The sequence below is a fragment of the Didymella exigua genome (genome assembly GCF_010094145.1).
Source record: "Didymella exigua CBS 183.55 unplaced genomic scaffold M421scaffold_11, whole genome shotgun sequence".
In the NCBI taxonomy this organism is placed as follows: Eukaryota; Fungi; Ascomycota; class Dothideomycetes; order Pleosporales; family Didymellaceae; genus Didymella; species Didymella exigua.
This window is the reverse complement of record NW_022984785.1, coordinates 348,801-369,771: the sequence shown is the minus strand read 5'-3', so window position 1 is coordinate 369,771 and position 20,971 is coordinate 348,801. Positions and strand designations below refer to the sequence as shown.

The 20,971-nt window shown below is 52.8% G+C and overlaps 5 protein-coding genes and 1 pseudogene across 6 annotated transcripts; 5 read left to right on the top strand and 1 right to left on the bottom strand.

Annotated features, from left to right (window-relative positions):
- Positions 1-747: 747 nt before the first annotated feature.
- On the top strand, positions 748-1,128 carry M421DRAFT_61273 (uncharacterized protein; the record flags this gene model as incomplete). Its single annotated transcript, XM_033595867.1, has 1 exon — positions 748-1,128. A coding segment is annotated over one exon (381 nt), but the record flags the coding sequence as incomplete, so codon positions are not given.
- A 1,303-nt stretch (positions 1,129-2,431) lies between these two features.
- Positions 2,432-4,140, top strand: M421DRAFT_91773 (ent-kaurene oxidase; the record flags this gene model as incomplete). Its single annotated transcript, XM_033597977.1, has 5 exons — positions 2,432-2,641; positions 2,691-2,819; positions 2,868-2,952; positions 3,001-3,672; positions 3,722-4,140. The coding sequence occupies 5 exons, from the start codon at positions 2,432-2,434 to the stop codon at positions 4,138-4,140; spliced, it is 1,515 nt and encodes a 504-aa protein (XP_033449533.1).
- Positions 4,141-7,377: 3,237 nt separating this feature from the next.
- Positions 7,378-7,796, bottom strand: M421DRAFT_91772 (uncharacterized protein; the record flags this gene model as incomplete). The annotated part of the gene is made up of 2 exons (XM_033597976.1): positions 7,378-7,560; positions 7,674-7,796. 2 exons carry the CDS (start codon positions 7,794-7,796, stop codon positions 7,378-7,380), a joined length of 306 nt encoding a protein of 101 aa, XP_033449532.1.
- Positions 7,797-8,037: 241 nt separating this feature from the next.
- M421DRAFT_100411 (uncharacterized protein) lies at positions 8,038-8,366 on the top strand (the record flags this gene model as incomplete). The annotated part of the gene is made up of 2 exons (XM_033586512.1): positions 8,038-8,228; positions 8,282-8,366. 2 exons carry the CDS (start codon positions 8,038-8,040, stop codon positions 8,364-8,366), a joined length of 276 nt encoding a protein of 91 aa, XP_033449531.1.
- Positions 8,367-13,044: 4,678 nt separating this feature from the next.
- On the top strand, positions 13,045-15,790 carry M421DRAFT_60771 (nitrogen regulatory protein area; the record flags this gene model as incomplete). Its single annotated transcript, XM_033595817.1, has 4 exons — positions 13,045-13,280; positions 13,436-13,820; positions 13,882-15,717; positions 15,767-15,790. The coding sequence occupies 4 exons, from the start codon at positions 13,045-13,047 to the stop codon at positions 15,788-15,790; spliced, it is 2,481 nt and encodes an 826-aa protein (XP_033449530.1).
- A 745-nt stretch (positions 15,791-16,535) lies between these two features.
- Positions 16,536-17,313, top strand: M421DRAFT_390122 (annotated as a pseudogene; the record flags this gene model as incomplete). Its single annotated transcript has 4 exons — positions 16,536-16,745; positions 16,799-16,865; positions 16,932-17,147; positions 17,211-17,313. Coding segments are annotated over 3 exons (359 nt in total), but the record flags the coding sequence as incomplete, so codon positions are not given.
- Between the last annotated feature and the right edge of the window lie 3,658 nt (positions 17,314-20,971).

Below are 20,971 nucleotides of genomic sequence, written 5' to 3'. Positions count from 1 at the left end.
CATCCCCCTAACTCGAATCGCACGAGAGTCCCACTTGACCGATCGCAGTAGCAACGTTATGCCGGCAGTGAAAGCTACGCATACCTTCAGTGCAACATAAACCTCCACCACCTGTCCTCTTATCGTTCAAAATTGCTTCATTGGCTTGTTAGGATGCTCAAGCAACTCTGAATTCGAGGCTGCTGAAATTGCGCACGATAGATACATGTAACGAACGCTTGACAGACCGCGTTGTCCAGCATTTCCACGGCAAATACACACGATACTGCCACCAGTATTTACGGGATTTCCGCTGAAGTTGTTTCACAGGGATATGTCCAAAAAAGAATCATTTGCTGCTCCACCTATATCGCGTGGTGTGGCCGTATTGGTGGTATATGGATCCTCAAGCTATGTGAGTAAAAGCTATGTGAGTAACGTGGGTGAGCAGACGGCCCTCACAAGGATGATACGTACAACCGCCAAGGTCTCTCAGTCTGACAGATCTGGAATTGCTCCAAAGAGTACGATGTGTGGCCTATCCATGCGCTGGGCTTAATATTCGGTATCCCCAAATCCCAGTCACGCAGTGCTGGATGATTTCGTTCTGCGACCTTGGATTCGACATGATTCAGTCCAATCTGCTATCGATCTCGTACATATTTGGCTCTAGCATCACGATGCTTCTTATCACAGCCTTCAGTGAGCTAGTCAACAACAGACGTTCGTAGCGATGGCAGAGGACGCTTGGTTGCGTTACCAGATCCGATCAGTCGGTGGGCATATTTTGCGATTACTACGGTATTGCTGTCGTTCCCATGCGTGCATGCGATTCATGTGGCCTGGACTTCTCGGAACGCTGGCTCGGTCCAGAACCGAACGGTGTCGGCCTTGCTTTACAACATGTTCGTGCAAGTCAGTGGCATGATCGGTGCTAATATTTACCAACTGACCGACGCTCCTCGCCACTTCAAAGCGAGCAGAGGTCTTCTGGTCACATGTGTTTGGATGTGTTTCATCCAATATCCTGGAACCTACTTCTACTACCGACGGAGAAACAACCAGAGGGCGATGGCTTGGGATGCTTTCACCGAAGAGGAGAAATACAATTACAGGACAACAACCACAGATGAGGGTGACAAGCGGTAGGTCCTTCCACAATGACGGAAAAGATCGCTTTCCAATCGGTTCAACAGCCTTGATTTCCGTTTTGTGACCTAGAGCGCGACTGAAGCGTGTACCCCTTGGAGAGAAGAAACTCATGCTCTTTTGATAGAGTCACAGCGCATGATCGACCTGTAGAATTGAGTTATTACAGATGTATCATCACTGGGAATCGAATCCAACAACATAGCAGATACAAGTAACGTCACGAAATATCTACGCTGAGGTCGAAGGTGCAAGATGCAGTCCACATGAGCAAGGTCTTTTGTGCCCCGGAATTTTTCCAGCCAGTCACCTTCGCTGTAACGAAGGCAGGTCCTACCCAAGAACACCATGCAGTTTGCAGTCCGACATTGGTAGAAGGTGAAGGTCATCACCTGTCGCAGTATGCAGAGGTGCCAAACATTGTGGCTTGACTCGACAGCGCCTCGATGAGGCTATCGCGTTCTGTTCCTATCATATGACGCATATCTACTGCCTGAGGACAGATGTCATCACACGTGGTACAGTACGCAGGAGTCTGGACACTCGCACCGTGATTCGTGACACTCTTTCTAGGCAGAGCACACCGCTGCCGTTGAATTTCCAGATTCAGATTATTGTAGTGATACGGCACGGGCTAAAGTCCTCGCTTTACATTCCCGTTGACGCTCGCTTTCAACTTCCGCCTGGTGGAGAAGTTCTCGGGAGAAAGAGTTGAAAGACTGCCGGCGGGAACTAGCTCGGAATGCGCCACCCGACACGACGTGCCGCTCAAGGGAAGTGACATAACAAACCTCGTCAGCCAAGTTTTGACACTGCACCGCGCAACGTCCTGAGATCGCAAGCATGCACCCATGCACCTATCACTCGTTGAGGCAGTCGGACTCATCCAGCACGCCACGAAGGTCCGATGAGGGTGATTCGGGCGGGCAGACCCTCATCCGGTGACACAGCAGCCAGCCATCGTCAACGGTTCCTTCGTAAACGAGCATGCTCAATTGGTCAGATGCGTTCCGGCCTAATTTGAACCTTTGACGATGAAGCTGTAGCGGCAGCGGCGTCGTGATCGACAGGTATTATACTGCTTCTTCACTAGTATCTGAGTTAAAGTCCTTCGCTTCGAGCGCATCGCTTATTTACCAAGACCGTATTGACCGTGTTCAGTGTTTCACGCAGATCATGAAGCCCTTTTGATGGAGAGCGATGAGGGCCCTCGATTTTCCGTAGTGGCCGGAGAATCGGACGATGTCGAGGTTAAATATAACGACCATTCCTCTACACCTGCCACTACAATCCGTCAACAAACATGGATATCCAGTACACAGGACTGGCGCACACTTTGCAGACTGCAGTGATTGCTGCCTTGATCTTCGCAGCATGCGCCTTATTACCGAGGCTTCACTACAGGTCGCAGCTTGCAAAGCTGCCTGTCTTCGGCGGACCAGCGACTGGAGAGAAGCAGCGCCAGACCTACCTGAATTCTGCGAAGTTGATATATCTCAGCGGATATGCGAAAGTGAGCACGTATTACTGCTTCATATGACTGATGACTGATCGATCAATAGTTTAAAGATTCCATATATCGCATCGCATCATCTGATGGAGAAGACACCGTTGTCGTACCAGTCAGTATGCTGCCAGAACTACGGAGGCTTGGTGATGATGTCTTGAGCTTTCCCAAGGCCATAGACAAGGTCAGTGTGGAACTGTGAATAGCCGAGCCAAAATCTGACTGTGAACAGCTCATGGAGACAAAATATACCAAGATGGAAACGGAGTCACATCTTGTGATACAGTCTGTGAGGTCAGATCTCACTCCTGCTCTCAGTATGTGCATCTTTATCACTTGTGCGGCTTAGCCACTGACAGCAGTAGGCCGTATGAACCAGTTTGTGAGAGAAGAGATTGACAAATGCGTCCCAAAGTACCTTCCTGCTTGCGATGACTGGACCGAGGTCACTATCTACAAAGTTTTGGTCGACATCATCGCCCAAGTCTCAGGTCGCATTTTTGTTGGCCCAGAACTGTGCGAGGATCCTGAATATCTGGGTTTCGCGACCAATTACACACTGGATATGATCGACACAGTCACTGCAATCAAGAAGTTGCGACCTTTGTTCCGCCCCTTCACAGCCCCACGATGTCCAGAACTCCGTCGTCTCCGTCAAAGAGAGAAGGCAGCTGCGGATATGCTTCAGCCCATGGTCAGACAAAGACAGGAGGCTGCAAAGGACCCAAACTGGGTCAAGCCGGACGACATGACACAATGGATGATGGATCGTGGAGCTGGAGACAACATGACTGTGCAAGATCTCGCATCCTGCCAGCTTGGCTTGATATTTGCTGCAATTCATACGACCTCGCTCACGACCACGAACATCCTGTACACGCTAGCTTCAACACCTGACTACATTAAGCCTCTACGGGAAGAGATTCGCAGCGTCATCGCCGAGCACGATGGCAACATCACCACGAAAGCCTTACAGCAAATGGAGAAGCTCGATAGCTACATGAAAGAAGTCAAACGTGTCTACCCACCTGCCATGAGTAAGCTCCCACACTCCTACCTCACTTTCCCACACACTGATAAGACCAGCATCGTTCACCCGCCGCGTTTTGAAAGGCATAACCCTGTCCAATGGCCAGTACATCCCACCAGGCGTCATAATCGAAGTCCCCTCGCAAGCCATTTACAACGACAGTGCCTACTATCCCAACAGCGCGACTTTCGACGGATTTCGGCACTACGAGCTGCGTCGCGGTGGCAGCACGGCTGATCACGCACGTAATCAGTTCGTCACGACGAACGAACAGAATCTTGCTTTCGGGTACGGACGCCATGCATGCCCCGGGAGGTTCTTTGCCGCCAACGAGATTAAGATGATCGTTGCAAAGATGATTCTGGATTATGATATCAAGATGCCCGAGGGCATGACAGAGAGATACGCGCAGATTGAGGTAGGGAGGTCGATCAGCCCGAATCCGACAAAGACCTTAGTGTTCAAGAGGGTGTAGGTGATTGAAAAATAAGGTGATTGACCGGACATAGCGAAGGCGATGTTACGTTGCGGTATTTACAAACGGTCTATTTAGTTCACTTTATGTCGAGACTTGTCGGGTCCCCGTGGTAACAACTTCCACAAATTCCGAACGTATTGCTGACAAAGTCTTCTTGAAAGTGCGTCTGCATGAGTGAATCTTCATGATAATGGGGGCGTTCAATCACAGTCTGTGAGACTCTTACAACAGCATAGTTCCTCTGACGACTACAATACATTCTCCCACGCACTTGACCATGAGGTCGAGAACATCTGCGAGCGGAGTCCCTGACGCCCAGAGTCTGGCAGCACTGAATGCGATTCCTGCATTTCAATATTAGAAAGGACTGAGAAATGGGATGCAGCCGTCACTCACTGTGGCAAGTGACATTGGCCTTGGGACCTACATAGGTGATATCGATTGAAATCTGGGCTTCCGTCGACTCCCTGTCCTTTCTAGAACGCACGCAATGGCACGAAGAAATCCGTAGATGGAGGCGCAATGTATACACTTCCGTCCTGGAGTACTGTTGGTACAGCATACATGTACGTCGTGCACCGCATTATCTGCTCTGTAGTGAGAGATGGCCGCGGCTGTGTCGTCTCGGATGTATCGCCGTCATCACCAGTGTTCTCGTTGCTGTTGTTGAGACTGGTCCATGTCTATGACCATCGCTCCTCCTGGCGATTTCGCATGCAAGATTCGGTGAGGTTTGATAGGCGCGGCAATTGGAAGCCACGTCGGTCGCACCTCAGGATGTTGCCCAGTTACCCAAGCGCGTGGGCAAGCACGTCGTGTGGGTGATTGTATGATTTACGCATCTGCAAAAGACCAGGAAGCTGCAGCTACAGAGCTTGCCATTACTCCAGAATTGGCTCGTCTGTACAGTGTTGTCAGCATATATACAAATGGAAGTGGAATGCAGTTTACACACCACCTGGCTGCAGATCAAGCACGTGAAGTGCGTGTACGGCGCCGGTAAAGGTGACAGATGAGCGGCAGTACTAGCTACAGACAATGGCTTAGAGAGCAGGGGTCGTCGCGGATGGCGAGAGGTGGTGCATGGGGTGGGAGATTCAAGAAGGGATGGTTACCTATAATTATGGAAAAACGGAAGGTAGTCAGTGTTTGATTGTGAGTTCCTTGATACTAGACAGGACTTTGGGAAGGATACGATGAGCATCCGTTGTAGACTGCTCATCATTTTCGATAAACTTCGCTTGCTCTCTTCTTTGCAAGGCTGGGGTCAGGTGTTCAATCACGATCCGAGAGCCTCTCGCAAGACAATGATACCTCTGATGGCTACGAACAACCTCGGGATACTGATGTTGTGTTGCGGACTCTGATGATGATATTACTGTGCTGCAGGCGCTGCAATATACGGAGTTCTTGAACCTGCATTGGAATTAGCTGCTACTCCTGCAAGTGCTGGCCAATATGGCCAGGGAATTGTCCGGCGACAGTTTTTCTCCACAAAGAACACAAAACATCGTTTCCATGGGCTCATTCCAGGCACCCCACTGGTATACTGATCGATATTCCTAGCATCATAACCTTAATGAGCTTCCGCAGCCAGGAAACTGTGCATACGAAATCCTGGTGATGCATATCATAGACACCTACATCGTCGTTTGTTGACCTTGACATCTACGAACAAGGGTAGGCGGAGAATGCAATGGATAGCTTCCAGCTCACTGCTAACCTTGCCACGCTCGAGGGCCTATCTTGAGCTGTGACGCGCCTAATGACCAGGACATAACGACTCCGATGCACTAACTTAGGCGGCTTGTGAACTACTATAGCCTCCAGATTTCAGACCGCCAAGGAGTGAATCAAGCAAGAGCTGCAAACAGCCCACGGGTAATCATCGAACACCTCCCATGTCCGTCAGGTCCAGGTCTTAGAAGCGATTCTTCGTCACATGAGCATGCGATCAAGGGTATGTCCGCACTCCCACATCGCTGGCGCAACCCTAGACCTGGTGTCCAACCAATCTTCGCACCTCAAGAGCAGTCACCACCACATTCACCCTTGCCCCATTGATGCTTATGTATTTAAGCGCCATGCGAACCTAGCCGGAGATCACGCGGTTTCCAGCGGGCCAAGTTGAGTAAACAAAATATCACCCAGAACTCAATACGTCGATGATGGTGCGTTGCGTGGATCAAAGATAAGGGCGATAACGTCCACGCGTTCGGTTCGGGTATTTCGTGATCGAGAGTATAAAGGGCCGGCTGTGTCGCGACGCGCGAATAGGGGATATCCCGCAGCTCCATGCCCTGCCGATTCGCTACGGTTGAACTGCTCCTCGGAGTACAGAAGCAGTGCTCAAAATTGCTTGCATGCGCAGGCTGTACGGCTGTACCCTCGAGTCGCGACACAGACGTTGCAAACGATCGAGACTGTCTGACACGTCCGACGAAATGGGATTGGGGTCTTCAGGAAATTCAAATCGAGTTTGGTGCTTCGACGCGAGAGCCGGCAAGATGGTCCTGTCCAAGACGGGATCACCACAGACAGTGCGGATCGTGCGGCGCGTCCGTACCTTTCGCTTCCGTTGGCGTGGCCGCTTCCTCCATCAGGTCCGAAGGGTGCTCTCGCCCTCGTCAAAGTCCCGCAGAGATGGTTTCAGCGGCGTCGCTTACATCGAAGTCCAGTCGCCGGCCCGAATGGGTGCTCAATACCAAGCCTGTGCCTTCGCATATTTGATAGTCTCAATGATGCACTCAGATCGTAGTGCCACAACATTGAGCAAATGGGCTAACATTGCAATCCATCGATGCACTGCGTACACGAGTCCACCCTATGGACCTACGGTCCTTGGAACAAGCCACGTCGAGACTAGAAATCTTTCGACAAGACGAAGCGAGGCCGTGATAAGGTATTCCTTCACGAGACGTTGAATCCCCTGGTTCGTGCGAGCATTTCGGCTGTGTCATTTCTTGACTCGTGCTGGCGCCACCGCGTCCTCCGTTGAACTGGAAGGATTGCCTCGCCCCGACGACAGTATCACAGAAGATATCCCGAGACCTTGCTCACACTGTAATCCAGCCGCCGACTCAAGTGAAGTCTTCAATGATGTCGAAGTCCGGATTCTGCAATCGTCGTCTTGACAGGAAGCCAACTGTGGGTTCTCATCCGTGCCTTAGAGGTCTCGTCAGACGACGAGGCCAATATCTTCAACCCATGATGCGTTGTGGCATTGTCTTCCCTTCATCTCGGCTGCTGCTGTTGGTCCTTCACCTTCTGCGCCTCGATCTCCTTCAGCCTCTTCTTCTCGTGGAACCCGGCAATCTTCCTCTCCATCTCTCTCTTCTTCACCTCGAGGCCCTCGCGCGCGATTTGGAGTTGGCTGATGAGCTCTTCGGGTGAGGCTTGTTCGTAGCGTTTGCGCTCCTGTTGATATGTTAGTGACATGTCAACGTTGCGTAATGTTAAGGATCGCAACATGAAAAGATCCATTGAAAACTACTGGAAAGGGAGTGCAGAATGACAGAATGGACACATACCTGTCTGACCTCGCGATCAGTCTTGAGCCCAGCACCATATATCGTTCCAGTGGCGGTAATGCCAGCAACAGCAGCAGTCATGATCCATCTGCGGACAGTCTGCGAAGTCTGCGGTACGGCCATGGTATGTATTCAGAACGATTAGCGCGAGCGATAAGTGTGGCATAGGTCGACGTGCTGTACGATTGAAAAAGCGCAGGAGCTCTGGCGTTTGCCAAGGCCGATTCGCCGCGGGAGTCTTCGACAAGTTCCCCGCTCTTTCAAGGTGACAACAAACAACGAACCGAACCTCCGCCACAGCATACATACGTTCTGCAGACTCAGATACACGACGTTTTCTTCAGTCGACCCTGTACATTCTAAAATGTCGCACAACTCAAGACCCAGCACTTCACGCATCAGCAGCGTGCCCTCGCAGAAGCCCCGCCAGCTATCGCACCTCCAGGCCCAGCTTGCGCAATTAACCGCGAATATGGCGGACCTCGAGAGCTTGATGCGGATGACCGCAGGTCAAGCGCAAGATATGCGCGCTCTGGGAGGATACTCGGGTGCAATGTGAGCACTGCAGTGATGATTGTTCATTAACGAAGCTAATATTCGTTGCTTAGGTTCATGGCAGCAAGCAAAGTACTGGGCGAGGAGACTGTCAAGGGCGGCGACAGTAAACAAGGCGCTTCCGAGCAAGAGAAATGAAAGGCGACGAGCTTGTTGCAAGAATACAGTCGAGACAAACGACCGTCCCACGCACCAACTCAAGACGCCCGAGATACCGTAACTAAGATGCCGTGGCCCCATCCCATGCAGGAATGAGATAGCGAAGACCGCGGGTTGAGATACCAAAGGTCTCGACATATTGGGGTGGACACTGGTTGTGGACGATTGAGCGTGGAGCCAAGGCGAACATGAGGACCAGGGATTTGGCGCAGAGATACGAGTGTTGTCCTGGCAATGGTACTCATCAGGCGTCGCAGTGGAAGGGATGGAAGTGCTGTTTGCACGAACTGCGCCTGCACGTGCCTAGCTTTGTTGAGTCCCCAGTGGGGGAAGAGCCCTGATCAGCACTACCCTGCCCTGATCGACCTCGAATGAAGCCTCTCAGTACTCGCCGTCGGCCATCTGAGCAATGTTGAACGCTCCGTGCAGTCAGTATGATACAGTGCTCGCAATTTAGCGCAGCAATCCAGCGTTGCAGAAGCAGTGTCCGCCATATTCTTATCGAGAGCCGTCTTACCCCAGATTGCATCTCATTGGCGAGCCTTCTCCATGTTATCCAGTTGCTGCGCGTCGCGCTCGCGCTCGCGCACCTACCAAGATAAGATAGGTTTCACTTACTCCGCGATAGGAAGGCCACCGCAAAAGAATGGTCCAAACGCTCGCAGATAGTAACACAAACTGCTGTAATTGGTGTGCGCCTTTTGACTCTGTAAGGGGACGTGAGCACTGTGAGGTCCGCTAAGCCGTGTCGCTATCATGGCGCAATGATAGCAGATAATGGTCTCATTCTAGGCGAATGGTGTATAAAGCAAAGGCGTGCTCTGTAGGAAATCCCATCTGGGGTCAAACCGTACACACGACAAGATGAAGATCGCTCGCCCCTCCGCCCCGCCGTCGATTACTGAGTCCGCCGTGACGCCAAGGCAGTACCCTCAGGTTGGCCCTGGCCTTCCACCCTTCCTTAGGTCCAACTTAGAGATCATGAACAATGTTCATAAGTGCCGGTTTCGAAGGATTCCTGTGGTATGAATACTGGGTCTTTTCCCTCGACCACACGCTGCATGCGCTGAGTCGTTGATACCCTTCCAGCCTTCTCGATTTATCGCCGAGATTGGTTTTGGGCGTTGAGGCAGTGCGCGCACAACAATGGAGCCTCGCATCTCAACACGGGATGTGCCGACTCGTACTCCAGAATAGCGTCGCACCATCGTCCGGTCCAACAACCCAAAGAGTGCGTCGCTGAAATGAGGCTGGCCAACTGCGCGGTCTCAAATCCAAACTGGAATCCGCACACGAGTCTCCGCGTCAGCCCAGGAGGAAGTCACACGAGCAGACCCTCTTGGTCCCGCTGTCAGCGATTGGCCCGTCTTCGCTCGTGTCTCCTCCACTTCTCGCCCACACGTTGATCGTACGGGTGCATGCAGAACCAGGTCGTTCTTCCAACAATCCGCGTGCGACTTCAAATTGTATCACGTACCTTTGTATCTTACCCCCACCGTATCCCGCGTGCGCTACAGCTGACTGCCAGGGGAGTATGCACCGGAGTATTAACAGCGGTCTCGGCGGTAAGCTGCGAGGGATTCGCTCTAGCGTCCAGGATGCATTATTCCGGACTTGCCTTTGGTCGGCTTGCATTTCCTGGGAGATGCTCGACCGCGAGCTCGGATGCACAGGTCTGAATGCTGCATCGTCTCGAAGGTGAAATCTGCGAAATCTGCAAGCACTGACAAGAAGCATACCTACGCATTGCCTACATTTCGGTGTTGTCTGGAAATTGTTAAGCTAGGCTTAAAATTAGCTGTCTGTGTCGGTCGATCTGGGCTTTGAATCCCTGCGCAGCCATGCAAGTCAGATGCCAGTGGCTTGACAGGCCTACAACGCCAGGGAAGCACCCTGACCACCGGTTCCCAAGACAGCAAGCGTTGTGGGGGTCGCGCTGCTCTCAATCTCCACCGAGCCCTGCTACCTGTGTCGATATCTGAGACCGCACATATGTTCTTGAACTGTGTGGTCGTGAAGCAACATTAAGTTTTGAATATTCATCGAAGATCGGAGGAAAGAACTTTGTTGCTGAGGTAGACTCCGTGACATGTGAAAGCGGCCGCACGGCAGATGTGCGGCAGACAAGGGTCTAGCGTGGGCGCGATGTCGAACGCTACTGTTGATGGATTGTAGATGAGTCGCATACCTACTCACCAGGACTTGAGTGCGTCTACGAGGTGCTGTGAACCTGTGACTGGGTTATCGATACTCGAAGTAGTCCGGACGATCGTCATTGCACAGAGTTAAATTGGGGATCGAGACAATTGTCCACCACTCAGCGCTGCGAGCAGTAGGGTCTTTTTGTGCATTCAGTCCAAAATGTCGGTCGACAATGCTAAGGTCCGTGCTGCTCCTGGAGTACTTCTCTGTGCCATGTTGTACAACATTATTGTGAGGTATTGTGTGGTGCTGGTCAAGTTTGATATTGGTGCCGTAATTCAATGAGTGTGTGTTTGATATATTTCACGATAGCGGTGGAGCATATCGCATCGAACTTGCCCCACTAACCAGACCAGCGGTTCAGGACTCCGAACTGTCCTCGAAGCAGAGGTACCTAACAACAATGAGGCCACAACGAGCTTCCAGCCATGGGTGGATTGCTGTTGCATCCAAAGCTGAGACTCCCTGCCTTCCTGCAACTCTTTGTTGACATTTGCTCCACCTTCCGCGTCATCTCTACAACCGTGCGGGTAGGGGCGAGTCTTCCGTTTTGAGGTGGCAGTTGGATTGCTGTGAAGGCAGGCAGCTGGCGACGCGGTCTCTTTTCTAGAAGAATCAGTGAATCGTCATGCTGCATGTACGGACATGAAAAGGCCCTTCTCCGGAGCAGATCCCGTCGAGTAGATGCTCCTGCTGTGGAAGAAGACCGACTCCAGCTGTCAGACCCTCAGGCTACCAGAAGGATCGGATGTCCAGAAGCGCTGTCGGAATAGACTAGGTGCTGTGGCCGGTGTTTGAAACGTGCTGCGCGCCATGGGGCGCATCCGGTGGTGGAGCTGGCAAGCAGCAGTGGAGCCTCTCAAAGGACCCTGAAGCCCTGGAGTGGTTGGAATATCGGGTAAAGTAGGAAGGAACAAATATTCCGTGACGCATACTTCGGGTAAATGAAGTGAACGATCTGGAACCGGCATTGACGCTGCTTTCTCAGCGATTTCGAAGGCTTTGTTCACGTTGCAGACAGGTGTAGCGGCCTGCTAGGGGGCCCTCTGAGTGTTCCATTACGACTCGTGAAAAGACCATTGTCGGCAGATTGCGGCCGCGCAACCAGTCGCCGGTAGTTGAATTGGTCGGCGGAGGTAGCCTTGTGTTGCAGGCTCACACATGGCGAAACGAACAATTGTACACGCCGATGCCCAATCAGAGCGGGTGTCTCGGTAAATGTAACTTACCGTAAGCTCGAGCCGACTGTTGGCAGTCAGTGGATCTATCTTCGTGCAGGACGACAGGACCAAGTGGGAAGGCCTCGCGCAGGTCGCATGGCCCGCCCGCAGGGGCAGTGACGTCCATGGATCTGCATTGGAGAAAAGAGGGCCGCCGCCAGATGATGCCACGGCCGTTGCGCAGCGCTCTCCAGGACTGCAGGGCTGGCTGGGGCCAAAGTCCACGAGGCATGTTCTGATGCAGTGCGACTTTGCCTGGTGTTGAACTGCATGCGTCCGAGAAACTTTCCACATGTGAACGAACGCCTCGCCAGCGATCTGTAGACTCTAGGGTCCCAAATAATTTGCGTGCTGCGCGGTGCGGCACTCGTCTGCGCGTGGCAGGGATGCTCTCTCAGCGTACATGAAGGGGCAGGCGTTCAAGCATTCCTGCGGGCCACCACTCGTGCGGTCGCAGCACCGTCTGGCAGCCACGACGACGTCGACGACGGCAGCGCCAGCAGCTCTACCGTAGCAGGCCGGAGTGAGCGGCATCGTGCGCTCAGCGGATTGCTTTTGGCAGCGACTCGCGCGTCTGACGAGCATGGTGAGGCCGTCCGACCTGGCGCACTCGGCTGCACGTTCAAGCGTCTCCCTGAGGTCCCGCCGCGACCGGGGCTGTCATTGGCAAGCGGTGCGTCAAGTGGGGGTTTCGTGGGTGCGCCGGCCTTCATTGGGTACCCACCGCATCTCGCCAGGCCCGTCTTCACACCCAGCGACGACCCGCCAAGCGCCACCGGCTCTCCGTCGCACGCTGCAGCAGCGGTAAGCTGCCCATGAAATATTGCGCCGTTCACTGGCTGGTCCGAGTGTAGTGCTCGAGGGCTTCCCCGTGGAGCAGAACCAGAACAAAAGCAACTCGTGCTCCAGGCCGGCGCTGCAAACAACTGCATTACGCACGCCTTGCACCTGCACGCTCGCCCGCACATCCCCCTCCTCGTCGTCCTCTTCCCCTTCTGGAAGCTCACCTGAAGTTGCAGCAGCGCGGCTACAGTTGCAGAGAGCGGTCCACGCCCAGGCCAAAACCAGGCTACATACCGCTACGTGGGGTGCGCCCGTCCAAACAGAGCACGCACCGACCCAGCTACTACATCATCGCTGCTCGCAGGCACGTTCCCTTTTGTGCCGCTGAGTCTTTGTTTTCCAGCACCATCGTAGCTATGGATTTCGACGAGCTGCGCGAGAGCAGCTCTGCAATGTCGCCAGGCGGCATGCTCGACGAGCCCATCTTCCCGGCCTTTGGCAGCGACGCCGCTGCAGTGAGCCCAGAGTCGCCCAGCGAGCTGCAGAAGAACGATCCCTTGGGAACGCAAATATGGAAGCTCTACTCACGCGCGAAAACACAGCTGCCCAACGCAGAGCGCATGTCCAACTTGACCTGGCGCATGATGGCTCTTAACATGCGTCGCGCAGAGGAGCAGCGCAATAGAGGGTACGAAACACGCCATATCTCTAAACCTTGTACTTCGTACATCGCAGCAATGGCGCACGTTTGCCCCAGAGACAGCTAATCTGACCGTTCGTTTACAGGCCAAGCTCCTACTCCCAGAGCAATGAATTCATGTCCCCGCCATCCGTAAGCGCGAGGCCGCCGCCCCGGACTGCTCCCAGTGGAATTGCACAGCAACTGAGACGCTCCGCCGATCAGCAGGCCCAGGTGCAACAACAGCCACAACAGGAGCACCAGCCACAGCCACAGCCTGCGCACGACACAATGAATCTAGACGACTTCATATTTCCCTCATCCGTCGGCAGTCCTGCAGGATTGTCGCCAGATCCGTCTAATGCGGCGGATGGCCCGTTTAATGCAGGCTCCGGGGGGGTGCCGATAAGGAAGGCTAATCAGCTCAACGACCACAACCTCTCCCTCGCCCACGCCTCTGCTCCACCAGTCCCTCCTCTGATCAACAGAGAGGATGAATTCGGCTACGTTCCCCGGCACGTTCGCAAGACCAGCATTGACGAACGCCGAGTAAGTGCCTTATCTCCATGCCCATCTTGCCCCTCCGCGGTCCTGCTAACGGCCTTATCAGCCACCCAAGCGACGAGCAGAAGCCTCGCCGCAGGTCCCTCCCGTCAACAGTATTATGATACCCACCGACGCTCAGGCAGAGGCCGACTTGAACCACTACTCGCTCGACCACTCGATGCAGCCACCCGCCTTCGCCGCCTCGCAGGCGCAGGTGCCCTTTTCGATCGACACATTCCAGATGCACGAGGATCCTGTCATAAATTCAGCAGGGCCGTTCCAGCAGAACTTTGGCTTCTCTCCCGTTGGTTCACCCATGATGAATCACGGCACCTCCTTCCCCAACATCTTCAACCCCAACTCGATGGCCTCCTCCCTCAACTCGACCGACTACTACTCGCCCCCGAGCTCAGCCTTCCCTTCGGCCGTCTCGACACCTCAGCCCATGAATGACGATAATCAGATGTACTTTGACCGTCATGGTATGGACATTCGGAGCCAGCATAGCAGCGGTGTGTCTTACGGGTCACATCGTCCTTCAGCCCTCTCGAACTCTCTGCAGCCGCAGTTCGTTTTCAACCCCAACGGTGGGGGACCAGATACAGTCTTCAGCCCGGTCACAAGCGCGAGCTCTTCTCTGCCCTTCTCGGCGACCTCGTTCGGTCACTCTGGCCATGTCGACCCATCACAAGTCCTTCACAACAACCTGCCCCTTCGTCAGCAGCACGAGTTGCAGATGTCACGGAACGAGAATATGTTCACATTTGGTGCGGACTCAGATGCGGAGGAGGACGAGGGCAGCGCATTCGCAGATCGCAACATGCCTACACAGGAGTTCTCACCAATGGACGATGGTTCACTCGACTTCAACACAAACTACCAGTGGGAGACCAACTTGTCCAACCAGTTCAACCCTATGCAGGCGCGATACCCAGCAGGCCCTCCACGCAAGACAGTGACTATTGGACCCACTGAGGTCCATTCACCACAAGATCACTGGAGTCCGAGCAGCCTGGGCCGGACGCATGGCTCCGCTGCCTCCGTGAGCGATATTCGCAATCGTGGGAACGATCCGCGTCGTGGGAAGATACCCCGCACCACGTCAACGCCGAATACTGCGGGATTATTGCACCAAGCCATGCACGGCCGAATCCAGTCATCGCCCGACTCACCTCCAGAAACGGGATTACAGTCAGGGTTCAGCTCTGCTGCGCCGTCTCGGCCTCAAAGCCCGGGTGGCACAAAGCCAGGTGAGGGAGGTGCACCAACAACCTGTACCAACTGCTTCACGCAGACAACGCCTCTTTGGCGACGTAACCCCGAGGGTGCACCGCTTTGCAACGCGTGTGGTCTGTTCTTGAAGCTGCACGGTGTTGTTCGCCCGCTGTCACTAAAGACGGACGTCATCAAGAAGCGCAACCGCGGTAGCGGCAATGCTCCTGTCGGACCGTCTTCTACACGAGCTTCGAAGAAATCTTCCCGCAAGAATTCCATCGCGATGACACCAGTAACAACACCGAAGGCGGCCGAATCAGAATCGCCGAAATCAACTGGATCTAGTGGCGGTGTGTCGTCTAGCGTCAATCTCGCTCCAGCTTCCTCCAACTCCAAGTCAGCTGGTGTTGTACCAATAGCACCTGGCCCAACCAAGAACAACAGCACAATGAACGTCATCCAGCCACGTGGACCAAGCATGACACCAAGACGAGCACGCGCACAAAGTAAGAGTGGCACGCAAGAGTTGGAGATGGCCGACGCCGGCGACACGAGTGGAAAGATACCCGTCCGAAGGAAAGATGCTCCTATCGCAGCTCCGAGTCCATTCCCAAGTCAAAATCTAGGGGCTCTGCCTATGGGCGCCATGGGTCAAGGGCTACAATCGTCTGGACCTGCAGAATGGGTAAGTCCTTTATAACGAAGAGGACAGAGCGACTACTGACAAAAGACAGGAATGGCTAACCATGAGCCTGTAATCGCAGCAGATCTCATCTGCAAGTACTACGAACACGTCTTGGATCCCTGCACACCGCATTAAATCCGGAGTTTTGTTTCGCACATGTCGGTGAATCGTTTCAGATTCTCCATGTTTGTGTTGTTTTTTTCTGGTCCCTTGGCCGACCTTGATACCTTCCCCTTGCTATGCGTACAGCAACGATTAGACCCGGACTAGCTTTTGTTTGTTGGCATACCCCTTCGATCCTTTTCAGCAGCTAGATGGAGGAGGCAGGCGCTCCATCGAGCTCTACACCGCTCTAATAATGATGTTGAAGAGTTGGAACCAGACGGAAATTCGGCCCCGGTTGGATTCCGTCTCAGACCCTGTCAGGGGATCTGCATCCTGCACGAGCTTATGAGAGATATCCCGGGACCTGGTGCAATAGATGGCGTTTGTTGGAGTTCATTGTATCTTTTCGAAGGACCGACGTCAGTTTGACGGCCAATGTAGTGGATGGAATTTGTAGTAAAGGCGGATGTATATAGAATGACCGCGCTCAGCCCGTATCTTGAGAAGTCTCATGGGTCTTGGGCAACTTGAGATTCTCTGGCGGAGTAATACTACACCGATACCTTCCACTTTCTTTGCACCTGTCTGCTTAATGACTTGACAGCATACGCTCCTCACGACTTCGTCGACACGCAAACGCGTCCTACCGCAATAAAAGACTGGCAAAAAAGCTCGAGCCTTCCGTGACTTGAACAGCAAATCGGAAGCAAGTCAAACGTCCCGCAAGCCGCAACGTTTCGCTTCCTCTCTCTCTCGACCCTGTCTTGGCGTACTTTCCCGACGTCGAGCCCGCTACGTCATAGGTCGCGGTTGCAACTGCTGCAGTGAGGTAACAACACAGCACCGGTCTTGGCAAACACCAACTGCGCACAGTCGCAATGTCAATGGCTCGGAGGAGATCGAATTCGTCACTCCGTACGATGGTATCAAGCTCACCTCAACACCATCATGAGGGTAAGGAATTGACATCAGACAGTGCTCACTCGCGCCGGCTTCGAAGTTCAGTCCGCCGGCGTCAATCTCAAGAACGACAACTACGCACAGTACGCCTATTCATCCTTTCCCTCAACCCTCACTATTGAGCTTCCGGCTCACCAAGTGCACAACAGCATGACGCGAAACATCCACATCGCCCCTGACTTTGTCCACATATACTCCGTTACCGCCCCAGCAGAACCTAGCTCCGAGTAGCAAGACGGACAGCAAAGCGACGGAGAAGTCGAGAGTGATGAGTCATCCGAGTGTAAGGGAGGATGTCACGGGGAAGTGGTGGGAGTATAGTGAGGAGAGGGTTAAGTGGACAGGAAGGTCATCACTTCGAGAGGGTAAGATTGTCCAATTTCGCTTTTGCCGGGAGCTGCACTATAATTTCTGCTGGTGACGCACAGACCTGGCACAGCGATGTTGTTTGCACTTACCATTGTCGAGGTGGTGGCGAGCGAGGAGAAGAGAGATGAGATCTCTAGACCCTTGATGGTTGCGGAGACTTTATGATATGAGTGCATCTTCGACTTTGTGCACCAACCCCAAAGATCAATGTAGCCATCAGAGCTTGTATCAGGCTGCAGGAGTCTGCCAGATAATGGGTGGGTACCTCCCCATGTTTCCAATGGAATGGTGCTACCCTAAGCACCATCTTGGAATAATGCATTCGGGAAATACTAAAATTTACCCGGGAATGTAGTCAAGACTTTCCTGTAGCCTTTAGAAGTTTTGCTTTGTCGCAGATGATTCCCGTATCAAAGCTGACTTCCTCCAATTGTCTCTCACTCACTCAGAAAGTCAAACTATTGGTGGAGCCAAGAGTAATCGTCTCCCTTGCACGTCTACACCTAACGTTGAAATGCAGGAATCATAATCAGTGCTGCCAGAGTTCATGCGTCCGGAATTCCACCTGCAGACATCGTCACACTGATGATCGAGTACGCGACACCTGGGTCGCGTATCAGCAACATAATGCCAGATGAGAACCACAAGGGATATATGGCACGACACCTGACTGGGCTGACGCCTGCGGGACAAATCTCACCTCAAGCTCGATTGTTCTGTGTCGCGTGCACAGGGAAGCTACCACCGCATGAGTTCCGCGACCACATCAATCATCATTTCCAGCAACAAGCACGTCTGCCGCTCTTTGAGCCGCGCATATAGTAGCGCCTGAAACGGAGCGAGCCTACATAACTGAGTGTGCGTGGCCAGTCGCCGGGTCCAGTCGAAGTGCCCAATACCGCTCCCGCCTCCTGTCCTACTCCCTTTGACGATGTGACCGCACTCGCGGTGTCACTCCAACAGACCCATATCGGATCCAACTCTCCACTTGCTGACTTCAGGTAACGGACCTAGATATGCAGATCTTCAGCTCACCGGCTCCAATCAGAGGTAGACCGGTAAGCAGAAGATACTTCCTCGAAGTTGAGTTGAAATCAAATTCCGTTTGACGCTGTCCGGGTTAACAGGAAATTGCTAATTATCCGACTCAGATCGTTGTACTGTGTTGCATTCGGAGTGTGGAGACAAGGTAATCGCCTCTATCTTCGTGAAGACGACAAGAAGGCGCAATTTCTCGAGCACTATCCCACTATATGTTGACACGAGAGCGGGGTTCTATGTGTAAGCCTTCATTACATCAACACTTAGAGATGGTCATTGACAAATACAGTGATCAGCATTACAGGTGCAATGGCATGGGCAAAGACCGAAGGGTTAGTCGATATCATTATTTACACCGTTGGCCTTTGCACGGAGGCTTCACCACTCTCTGTCCGTTTCTGGTCTACGGTGGAGCTGAGATTAATCGATCGTCCAGCGCCAGATTTGGGAAGGTCATGGCGAGTTCTGTTGGACTTGTCGAGATGAGATCGAAGAGGAAGATTTTGTTGCACATATCCGTATACGCCACGCAGGTAGCTCGCACGCTTGCATTTCCGTATATCGTCATGTTATCCTTCGAGTTTACTCCTGCTTCTTCTTCTGTTGCAAAGCAGCTGCAATAGTGTAGTCTTCTCCATCAAGTGTGGCTGCTGCTACCAGTAGCCCTGACCGAGATAGGTTGTTCTTCGCTTGAAAACTCGTTAGGCTGAGCCTCTTCTCTAAATCCGTCGCTTCACCCAAGTTCTCCTTTTACATGGACTTCTTGTCGCTTGGTGGGCCCGACGGCTTCGGTGTGGGCGGTGGCTTTTGTAGGTTTCGTGGCTGATCTTCGAGCGGGCAGTGCCTTCTACATCACATGATATACACGAGCCTCCAAACAATGAAAGATCATCCTGATTGGCTACATCTGGGACGATAGCTTATCGCTCTAAGTGCGGCGGTGATGTCTTGATCAGCTGGCAAACGACACAATTCTCCCCAGTCTTGACGCCCGAGCTGTATTGCATGACGATGGCCGCAAGTAAGGCATTCAGGGCCATAAATGAGGCATCTTGAGCCACACGTGAGGCTTTAGGTGCCGCAAGCTCTTTCTTTTCATGTAGAAGATCACCTTTAAGACCAGGCGACTGGCATGACGAAATTCTGCGGGCTTCTTGCATTTGCGAGCACTTTTATGTCGCACATCTTTGACTAAACCTCAAGTATCATGTAACCAGGCTTTGATAGTGCTGGTACTGTAGCTAATAATCTTACTGATGATCAGGTAAACTGCATAGTTTCTTCATGGCGAACAGGCAGCTATGACAGCGGTGCGACGGCTCTAAGACCCAGTTATGGTCGATTAAAATATCTTGTAGCCAACAGAACTTATGTCAGACAGCGATAAGCCGGCAACTGAAGAGTGAATGCCTTCGGTGTGTTCAAGGCACGATGATCGTGGACATGGTGCTCATCCGGGGCCGTAAGGGCATCCGAAGAACGAGGTATTGTGCTTTTTGCCGGAAGAGGAAAGACTGATCGAAAATACAGGCATAACTATACGCAATGACATAGCACAACACGAATTTCTGCATGATGGGGCCCATGTTACTTAGAGTATCCATAGAACGCAGAGTTATACTCCTGCAGAGCTTGTGTGTGCTCATATGTACAAATACAGCTAGTGGTAAGTCTCGAGCAGTACAGCACTTTGATCTTCGTTTGGAAGGCCCATCCTATGGCTACATGCAAATGAAACAACCCAAAGACATGGACTCTCGAACACTGACATGAATCTGCTGTTGCGTCTTCACCTTTGTCTTCCAGCCCGAGATGGACTCGGCTTCTTCATCTTCAGAAAGACCAATTACTCTGCCCACCTCGCAGAACATGGTGATCAGGAACTCACGGCAGACAAATCTCAATGTGTATCAAGTAATGAAGAGGTTATCTCAATCTAGAGTTCTGAGAATTAGATATTTGAGAGACCGTGGTCTCTTACGCTTCTGATGAGGGCAAGTACCCCACCACCGATGCTCCAGCCCTAGAACCGAGCGCACTCAGCCACGATACCTCGATAAACCATCGGGATAGCAATGCTGTACACGATGAGGTTACAAGAGGGGTCCTGACGACGGCACGAAGTAAATCTCAGGAAAATACCCAGGTTGATGTGCAAGGTCTGACGCACACTTTCTATCAGCCTGTTCAGCCTGTTCAGCCTGTGGTGCATGTACATCTGACGTGCGGGCACCTTGAAATTCTGCATCGGGAAAGCAACAACAGAACGAAAGGAAATAAGTCACACGGGAGAGCCCAGCATCATATTTGCTTCTTCCTCGTCAACGATACACCTTGCAAATGTCTCAGCCAGCTAACACGCCCTTTTGTCGCATCCTCAACCGTGACGATCGTACCGAGATCCTGCCCGACCCCGCCACCGCCCGCGCGTTTCCGCTGGAAGCGTTGACCAGGAAGGCTTACCTTGTGCACTAGAAGTTACAGCCAATCAGCTAGAGTCTTGATAAAGTTTTTTTTGGCGTTGGTGGTGGACAGACGGGCAGTTGTGCAGCCACCAGGATGCCAGGCAAGGGCGGGGAAGATCGGGAATGCAGCTGGCACCATGCAGATGCGGCCTCCCGTTCCTCGCAGCACGACCGCCGAGTTACCTTCTGGCGACCATATGCATGCCGATCGGTTAAGGGACAGCCCCGAAATACGAACACAAACTTTGGGAGTTAAGGTGCCGCGTAAGCAGGCGCTGATCAAGCTACGAAGCTTTGTGATGCCGCTGTTGCAC